Below are 9,238 nucleotides of genomic sequence, written 5' to 3'. Positions count from 1 at the left end.
CATTTTAACGCCAACCACCATCCTGGACGCGAGGGGCAGGCTGCCGCCCGCTATTTCTCGGCACACCCCGCCTGTCTCGGTGAGCCGGACATGTTTAACAACGGGCTGTGCTTCGGTCCGGCCCCACCCGCCATCCCTGTCAGCCCCTCACAGCCCGCCGAACTACCCTGCCACCCCGCCCAGCTGAGCCTAGAGCCGATTGGCCGGCACTGCTGTCAACACCACCTCCCCTCCCCATCGCGATTGGCCCACCCTTTAGAAGGCCACGCCCTACTCCACTTATTATTGGGCAGCTGTTCGGGCAATCTTTCACCCTGCGGCGTCTCGATTGGCTGCGTGAGGGTGGTGGGGAGCGTCTCTTCCCTCCCCGCGCCCGCTGGCCTCCGCGGAGCGCGGCGGCCGGGCGCTGCCCGGAGCTCGCTGTGGCGTTACCGGCGGGTCGTACCCGGCCGCGGCCGGGCTCTGCCCGCCCCGATGGAGCTCTCCGTCCAAACGCTGAGAACCGCCCACCAGGCGCGGGAGGCGGTAAGAACCGCCGGGCCGCGCGTCCCCGTTGCTATGGAAACCGCGGCGGGGGAGGGGGAACGGCGCTTCTGCGCATGCGCGGGGAGCGGCGCGGAGCCAGGCGGCGGTGCCATGGCGGGCGGGAAGGCGCCGTAGGGTACGGGCGAGGCGGGGCCTGGAGGCCCTCAGGGCCGGCGGCGAGGCGGCGGTCCCAGCTCTCCTTAAGGCCGGGGGCTCACCACGGTCCCCCCTTCCCGCTTCCCTGCCCTTGGCAGGCGCGAAGTGCCTCTTGTCCCGCCCGCTCCTCAGGGCGCGGCGCGCCCCCTGCTCCGCTCAGCTCCTGTCCGTCGTATCGCCAAGGCAGGAGCAGAATGCAGGGAAATACAGCAGAATGCAGGGAAAGGGGACAAGTTCTTGCGTGTATCAAGAATAGTGTGACCGGCAGGAGCAGGGAAGTGATCCTGCCCCTGTACTCGGCACTGGTGAGGCCGCACCTGGAATATTGTGCCCGGTTTTGGGCCCCTCGCTTTAAGAGAGATATTGAGCTCCTGGAGCGGGTCCAGAGAAGGGCGACTAAACTGGTCAAGGGGCTGGAAAATAAAACTTATGGGGAGCGGCTGAGGGAGTTGGGGCTGTTTAGCCTGGAGAAGAGGAGGCTGAGGGGAGACCTGATTACAGCCTACAAATACTTGAGAAGGGATGGTGGGGAGGTGGGGGAAGGGCTCTTTACATTAGTTTTGGATGATAGAACAAGAGGAAATGGGTATAAGCTTAGTCAGGGCAGATTCAGGTTGGATGTTAGGAAGTATTTCTTCTCTGAAAGGGTTGTCAGCCACTGGAATAGGCTGCCCAGGGAGGTGGTTGAGTCCCCATCCCTGGATGTGTTTACGAATAGGGTGGATGATCTACCTGGGGATATGGTTTAATGGGGATTAGGGATGGTTGGACTTGATGATCTCTAAGGTCTTTTCCAACCTAGAAATCTATGAATCTATGAAAGTCCTTATCCCTTCCTCCCTCAGCTCCTTCCTCCGTACGTCCGGGCCGTGTGCTCCACCGTGCCTCCATCCCACGGGTGGGCCGAGCTCCGGGAAGCCCAGAAGATGCGTTTCTCGATCTGTTCTTTTGGTTCCCTCTGCTGGTCAGATCTAACCAGAGTAAGGGCTGCCCTGCAGCCCGCGGAAAACCCTTCCCGGAAAGGCGTCGGGCGCTCTGCGTGCGCAGGCAAATCCCTATTCCCGCTGTCCGTGAATAGGACGGGACTGCTCACAACAAGCCGGTTTGGGGAGGGGTTCTGAGGCTGTTCGAAGTCGAGTCAGGCTCTTAGAGGAGTAGATTTTATGTTTACCTAGGTATGGGAGCCACCAGCAGGGTCTCTTTCCGAGTGCGGAAGGAAGGCAGGAGAAAAACTAGGATCTAATTTTTAAGCTCATCAGCGGGGTGGCCCTGGTTCCAAGCATGGTTTTGACTACTAAAAGCAGAAACATTTGTGGGAGTAGGAGCTGAAGTGCAAGAACTCTTCCCTCTGAGCTGTACCACTAGTTTTGAGTTGGCTTGCTTTGTAAGCTGACCTCCGTAGCCTTTTGGCAGGATGGATGTGAAGATCAGATTTTATATTTTGGGTACAGCGTAAAGGGACGTGTTTATGTTCCGCAGAGGGGCAGAAATTTGGCCAGGCAGTAACTAAGGAACAACCTGAAGCTGTCAAAAGGACATTTTCGTTCTTGCTCTAAGTTTTTTGGCTTCTGTGGAGGGAGCCTAGATACTTAATTTCTGTTTTCTGAATTCCAGTATTGCAGTGCAATACCTAAAAGCTAGGCTGCTACATATTTAATTTGTAAATAAGCAGTAAATAATTACTGGAATTCCTGCTTTCCTAGCTCTGTCCTTATTGGTATTGTGGTTTTCCATTAATCTGTTCCACAGAGTGGAGGTTATTGTTTTCTACTAGTTTGGGGAGAAGCGTCTAAAAAAAAAATAAATTCCTATATGCCTTACAATTCTATGGCTGTTCACAGCTACCCAGTGAATTTCTTTGTCTTAACAGTCAAAGAAATCTGTTTTGTGAGGCATTTTGCTGTTTTTAATCGTTAAATATTTCCTGTGTTAGTTCTGTAAATCACTCTTGAAAAGCAATATTATTTTAATCTGCAGTAGAACTTTGCAAATTCGTACAAATGACTGGGAGAATTAATCTGTAAATTCAGCATCCTTAATTTATATTGTTTAATAATTCACCATACTTAGTGTCTATTCATTTTTATGTATTCGTAACACATATGGCTTCAAATTAGTGAAGTCTTGGCAGTGTAAAACCTGGCTTCAGCAATGTTCCTGTTAAAAGAGGGAGATCATAGTGGTCTGCGAGTGGCTCTTAGCATCGGAGCATGAATTAATGAGAGACACCGTGGAACTATTGCAGTGGGGGGAGAAATGGGAAGGTCTCTGTTTTCAGTGCACCAAGCTCAAATTGTGAAATGTCTTTAGATTTTGAACATAACAGCTCTCAGATGCATCCTAGTGTTGCTGTTTGGACAGCCATAACTTCTGTCGTGCATTTGCTGCATGTCTTTCATAATTAAAGCAGTTTGTATCCTTCTTGAGAAACTTGGCCAACTCTATTATAGTTTGCAGCAGGCACGTATAGTTTGGAAGAGAGAAGAAAGTAAAGAAGCATCTTTTCTTTGAGCTAGGAGATTCTATTCAATGGCAGCCAAGTTAGACATTGTTTAAAACTCACCATTTCCCTTCTCTGCTTGTGTTTCTCAAGAAATATTGTCAGCAAGCCAAACAATGATTGAACGTCAGCGTTCTGTAAAGCCTGGCAAGGCTGAAAGTGTAACATGCAAAGGGCTAGGGAAGAGGGAAAGCTGTGGGAATACAGGGAGAAAACTGGATGAGTCCATCATGCCTCAGCTACTCTCTCTGTCGTGACACATGGTACCAGCTTGATCTTACGGAACCCCGTACTTGGCAGCTGTCCTCAGATCTTGAAGGAAAAGGAGGGAAGGGACATGGCATGTGTGATGTGATCCCGATGAGATCATTCCCTGTGGGATTGCAAAGCTGACTGCCTCTTGTCTGAATTCCTGATCACAGATCCCTCTGAACTCATCTTACTGACTTCCCCAATTGGACTACAAGGGCACAAGATTGTAGCAGTATAGTTCTTATTTCCAAGCTTCCCAGATCGTGACTTACTCCGTGAATTTTTTCTTCATCCTGTCGAATATGTTCACGCAGAAACACAGGGTCAAATGATAATAAAACATTACAGGGTTAAATTAATCTTTTGGTAGGTCCATTAGTTTGATGGAATTACACAAGAGACTAGGTTGATCTATATTGTAAATGTATTTTAGTAGAAGGTATGGAAATGACTAAATGAACAACTGCATTTAAAGGTGCATTACTCTAATAGAGTTTAATTTGAAACGGCTGCAAAGAAAAGAATACGTACCACTTTTGTTAAGCCAGAAATAAATAAAATACACTATAAGTGTTGGAGCTAATTAGTTAAGTGCTCAACTATTTAGTTTTTAAAACAAGATCACGCTTAAGTGCCTTAAGCTTTTATTAATTGCATGGACCCCAAAATCCCCTATAGTAATCGAAAATTTAATTACATGCATTTTTTTGTTCTTTTAAGAATGGAAGCTTATTAAACTTTAAACACTTAAACATCTATTGAAATACCAGTGGCTATAAACAACATGCAATTCTAAATACTAATTAAACAGGAAGGCTAAATCACTGTAAAGCTAAACTGAATTTTAAGTAACTTTGCACTCATAAGCACTCCTATTTTCTTCGTGCCATGTAAGATTTACCATTTCTTCTCTAAACAAAGCAGAACTCCTGGGCAGGGTTGTTATTGGTCTGTACTGTGTCAGGCACGTTGTTTTATGGACGTATTTGCAGTGGGGGTCAGTCCTTAGAGAATAAACTGGAGTTCAGCGTGGGCAGAGAGCTGTTTTAAGTGGACAGCTGAAGTTGCTGGTGGCACCTACGCATGCGGAGAGGTTCATCTGTCTCTTGGGAAGAGTTCATGTTAGAATTAAGACTGGCAAAAGGCAGGGAGATATGGCTTTGTGGTGTTGGTCAGGAAAGCAGTGGTCTGTGCACCACTGACTCACTAGATTTATGATTTGGTAACAGTTACATGTTGAAAGGGTCCTTAATTTTTGCTTTATAGAAACTTCGCAGAACTGAGATCAGAGATTTTGATATCTCTGTTCTGTTTTTCAGATCTGATCTGATGCAAGTCTTTGTCAGTTCCTCAACTGAGTAATGGCTTAATTTTCTTTGGACAAGTGTCTGATTTCTCAAATTAACCATTGCTATTTGCATTTGTATTAGCACAAGATAAAGACAGAATGAACCTCTCAGTCTAAACTATCTTCTAATTTTCAGATGAGGCTCTTCTAATGTAAAGGTTCACTTTTACTTCTGCTTGGTCAACACAACAAGAAGAACATGACTGTGTTAAGGTTGAAGTGGGTTGCTCGTACATAAACAAAATGTTACACTGTTCCCAAAGTAAGTCTCTACCTAGAAGAGTATTTGACATGCTGCCCATCAGTGCATCGCTGTTTATACTAGGACTAGGGATAGCAGAAATAGTGTGGTGGGATTAAGAACAGCAGAATACAAATGATTTTCAAGCAAAGTTCCAAGCATGGATTGTGAGCCTTGTCAGTTTATCAGGCAGGTGCAATTTGTCTGTCCTCAGAGTATTACTGCAAACACTCAAACAGGAAACACTTGATGTGTTTGTCTTCTGTGGCAACCACTGTGTTTTCATACTATGTTTAAATATTCAGAGGTAGCTGTGATCTTGCCTTTTGATACATGGGCAAACTCAACAGTTAGTTTTTCTCAGCATGAAACAGCAGGAGCGGTTGCATTTAGAAGAATGAGCAGGTGGGACTCTCAGCAAGCGACAGCTCTTAGCTTCCTTCTTGCACCTCCAACCTCTTTCGGAAGATTAAGATCATCCAGCAGAACTGGTGAAAGATCCACAGTTCAAAATCTGTTTTCCAAACACCAGCACCTCAAAACAATCAGAAGGAAAAGATCCTTCCATCTCAGGGTGCCAAGTGTTTTCTCTTTGCTCGTAACTGTTCTCAGAATTGATTCATTTCTTGTTGCAGCACCTCTCAGGAGCCAATGTACTTCGTTCAAGAGTTATTGATCTACCAAACATTTACACAGCACTCTTCCTCCCTGAAATGCTGTAGAAGGATCATCTTCGTACCACCACTGAAAAGCAGAAGATATTGTAGCTTTCTTATGGACTCAGAGTGGATGCGTAACTTTATCAAGACAATAAAAAGTAGTAAAGAGGCTAGAAGTGGGGAATGGGTTCTTCCTTTTTCCCCAGATGGTTTGATTCTTTTCTCTAGAAAACCAGAATGAAGGTTCTAACGCTCTTTTTATTCACGTGTGAAATAAAAACACTTTCACCCTGCAGGAAACCTTGCTAAAAGCAAACCCCAGCCCTTTCTTAGTTGTGTCACTAGATGGCCCCACGGCTGAAGCAAACATCCCAGAAAATACCTGCTGTACGGGGAGGAGACCTTATGCCTGCTCTACCCAAAACTGCTTACAGGATGGTGAACACATGCAGAGATATTAGTTTTAAACCAAAGCTGTAGTGGATTGTGCCATCTCAAGTGTTTAAATAAAGCAATGGCTGATTGCTAGTGCAATTATAATTAGAATGCTGTGTCTGTCCGGATGAATATTCCTTTTACACATATTGTGGGATTTCAAAACATTAGCCTTGGTCAGTAGTGATTCGGCTTGTTTGTGTGCCGGGCACTGGCAGAGAGCAACAGAAGTCATTGCTACAGACACGAGGCTCTTGTTTCCAGTATGAAGAGGATAAAGATGAGTGGGCTTGTCTCCTGCAGGTCCCTGACACTTGGGCTAGACTTTTTCTCGGGGACGGATGCAGCGTAGAAGGGAAGGAAGTGGGAGTCTGTACACATTACAATATCATCAGGATTAGACAGAATCACAGAATGGTTAGCGTTGGAAGCGACCTCAAAGATCATCCAGTTCCAACCCCCCTGCCATGGGCAGGGACACCCTCCACTACACCAGGTTGCTCAAAGCCTCATCCAACCTGGCCTTGAACACTGCCAGGGATGGGGCAGCCACAACTTCTCTGGGCAACCTGTTCCAGTGCCTCATCACCCTCTGAGTGAAAAATTTCTTCCTTATATCCAATTTAAATCTCCCCTCTTTCAGTTTGAAGCCATTGCCCCTTGTCCTATCACTACACACCCTTGTAAAAAGTCCCTCTCCAGCTTTCCTGTAGCCCCTTTAAGTACTGGAAGGCTGCAATAAGATTACCCGGAGCCTTCTTTTCTCCAGGCTGAACAGCCCCAACTCTCTCAGCCTGTCTCCATAGCTGAAGTGCTCCAGCCCTCAGATCGTCTTCGTGGCCCTCCTCTGGACCTGCTCCAGCAGCTCCATAGAATCATAGAATGGTCAGGGCTGGAAGGGACCTTCAAAGGCCATCTAGTCCAACCCCCCTGCAAGGAACAGGGATATCTCCAACTAGATCAGGTTGCTCAGGGCCTCGTCCAACCTGGCCTTGAACGTCTCCAGGGATGGAGCATCCACCATCTCTCTGGGCAACCTGTTCCAGTGTTCTACAACTCTCATGGTAAAAAATTTTTTCCTAATATCCAACCTGAATCTACCTCCCTGTATTTTAAAACCATTACCCCTTGTCCTATCACAACTGGCCCTCCTGAACAGCCTCTCCCCATCTTTCTTGTAGGCCCCCTTGAGGTAGTGGAAGACCGCTATAAGGTCACCCTGGAGCCTTCTCTTCTCCAGGCTGAACAGCCCCAACTCTTTCAGCCTGTCCTCATAGGAAAGGTGCTCCAGCCCTCTTATCATCTTCGTGGCCCTCCTCTGGACCCTCTCCAACTGGTCCATGTCCTTCTTATGTTGGGGACTCCAGAACTGGACGCAATACTCCAAGTGAGGTCTCACGAGGGCAGAGTAGAGGGGGAGAATCTTGTGTTGGGGAGTCCAGAGCTGAACACAGTATTCCAGATGGGGTCTCACGAGAGCAGTGCAGAGGGGCAGAATCACCTCCCTTGACCTGCTGGCCATGCTTCTTTGGATGCAGCCCAGGACACGGTTGGCTTTCTGGGCTGCCAGTGCATGGTGCCGGCTCATGTTGAGCTTCTCATCCCACCAACACTCCCAAGTCCTTTTTCTTAGGGCTGCTCTCAAGCCATTCTCCGCCCAGCCTGTATTTGTGCTTGGGATTGCCCTGACCCACGCACAGGACCTTGCACTTGGCCTTGTTGAACTTCATGAGGTTCTCACAGGCCCACCTCTCCAGCCTGTCAAGGTCCCTCTGGATGGCATCCCTTCCCTCCAGCATGTCCACAACACCACACAACTTGGTGTCATCTGCAAACTTGCTGAGGGTGCACTCGATCCCGCTGTCCATGTCACCAACAAAGATGTTAAATAGCACTGGTCCCAGTACTGACCCCTGAGGAACACCGCTCGTCACTGGCCTCCACTTGGACATTGAACCATTGACCACAACTCTTGGAGTGCGACCATCCAGCCAGTTCCTTGTCCACCAAGTGGTCCATCCATCAAAACCATGTCTCTCCAGTTTAGAGACAAGGATGTCATGTGGGGCAGTGTCAAATGCTTTGGATAAGTCCAGGTAGATGATGCCAGTTGCTCTTCCCCTATCCATCAATGCTGTAACCTCATCATAGAAGGCCACCAAATTAGTCAGGCAGGGTTTGCCCTTAGTGAAGCCATGTTGACTGTCACCAATCACCTCCTTATTTTCCATGTGCCTTAGCATAGTCGCCAGGAGGATCTGTTCCATGACCTTGCTGGGCACAGAGGTGAGACTGACTGGCCTGTAGTTCCCTGGGTCTTCCTTTTTTCCCTATTTAAAGATGGGGGCTGTGTTTCCCCTTTTCCAGTCATTGGGATCTTCACCAGACTGCCACGACTTCTGAAATATGATGGATAGTGGCTTAGCAACTTCATCTGCCAGTTCCCTCAGGACCCGCGGATGCACCTCATCGGGTCCCATGGACTTGTGCACCTTCAGGTTCTTTAGATGGTCTCGAACCTGATCTTCTCCTACAGTGGGCGGTTCTTCATTCTCCCAGTCCCTGCCTTTGCCTTCTGTGGCTTGGGCCGTGCAGCTGGAGCTCTGGCCAGTGAAGGCTGAGGCTATGCAAGCAATATATAATCTACTGGTTTTTCTCTATCCATTGAATAAGTGCCAATCTTTTATGCTCACACTGGGCCCTCATAAATAATGCCTAATGTCAGCATCCTAAGAGAGAAAAGTAACAGTTTATTTGCCTAAATGTAGGTTTGTCCATACCTGCTTTTCCTGTGGTTCCAGCTTCAAATCCCAGTGAGCTGACCAGAGTTGATATGATGATTTCGAGAGCTTTCCTTCTAGCAGCTTCTGTTATGACCCTAAGATCTCAGGGTTTCTCTGCAGGCACTCAGCATAAACGGCATGTTTCATAAAAGTAAGATGCTTGTTCCAGCATCTTACGAGATTTTTTTTCTCCAGTGTCCCTTTTGCTCTACTTAACATTGCACTGTATGCTTCCCCAGATGTAGCTTCGCTGTATGATAGCAAAGATGTTTTGCACTGCCTTGTTTTTATCACTGAACCGTTTCTGAATGCCTTTGGGCTCCCTGATCTATGTGAGAA

General features: G+C 47.5%; 1 protein-coding gene across 3 annotated transcripts in view; it reads left to right on the top strand.

Annotated features, from left to right (window-relative positions):
• The first annotated feature begins 474 nt into the window (after positions 1-474).
• The window catches only part of KATNAL2 (katanin catalytic subunit A1 like 2), a 35,183-nt gene continuing 26,419 nt past the window's right edge, over positions 475-9,238 (top strand). For all 3 annotated transcript variants that reach the window (XM_086629127.1, XM_086629126.1, XM_086629125.1), the window contains exon 1: positions 475-525. In XM_086629127.1, the coding sequence (XP_086485253.1) occupies positions 475-525 (51 nt within the window). The remainder of the gene's footprint in view (positions 526-9,238) is intronic.

Source organism: Tauraco erythrolophus, chromosome Z (assembly GCF_009769465.1).
Source record: "Tauraco erythrolophus isolate bTauEry1 chromosome Z, bTauEry1.pri, whole genome shotgun sequence".
NCBI classification, from domain to species: Eukaryota; Metazoa; Chordata; class Aves; order Musophagiformes; family Musophagidae; genus Tauraco; species Tauraco erythrolophus.
This window is presented reverse-complemented; position numbering and strand designations above follow the sequence as displayed.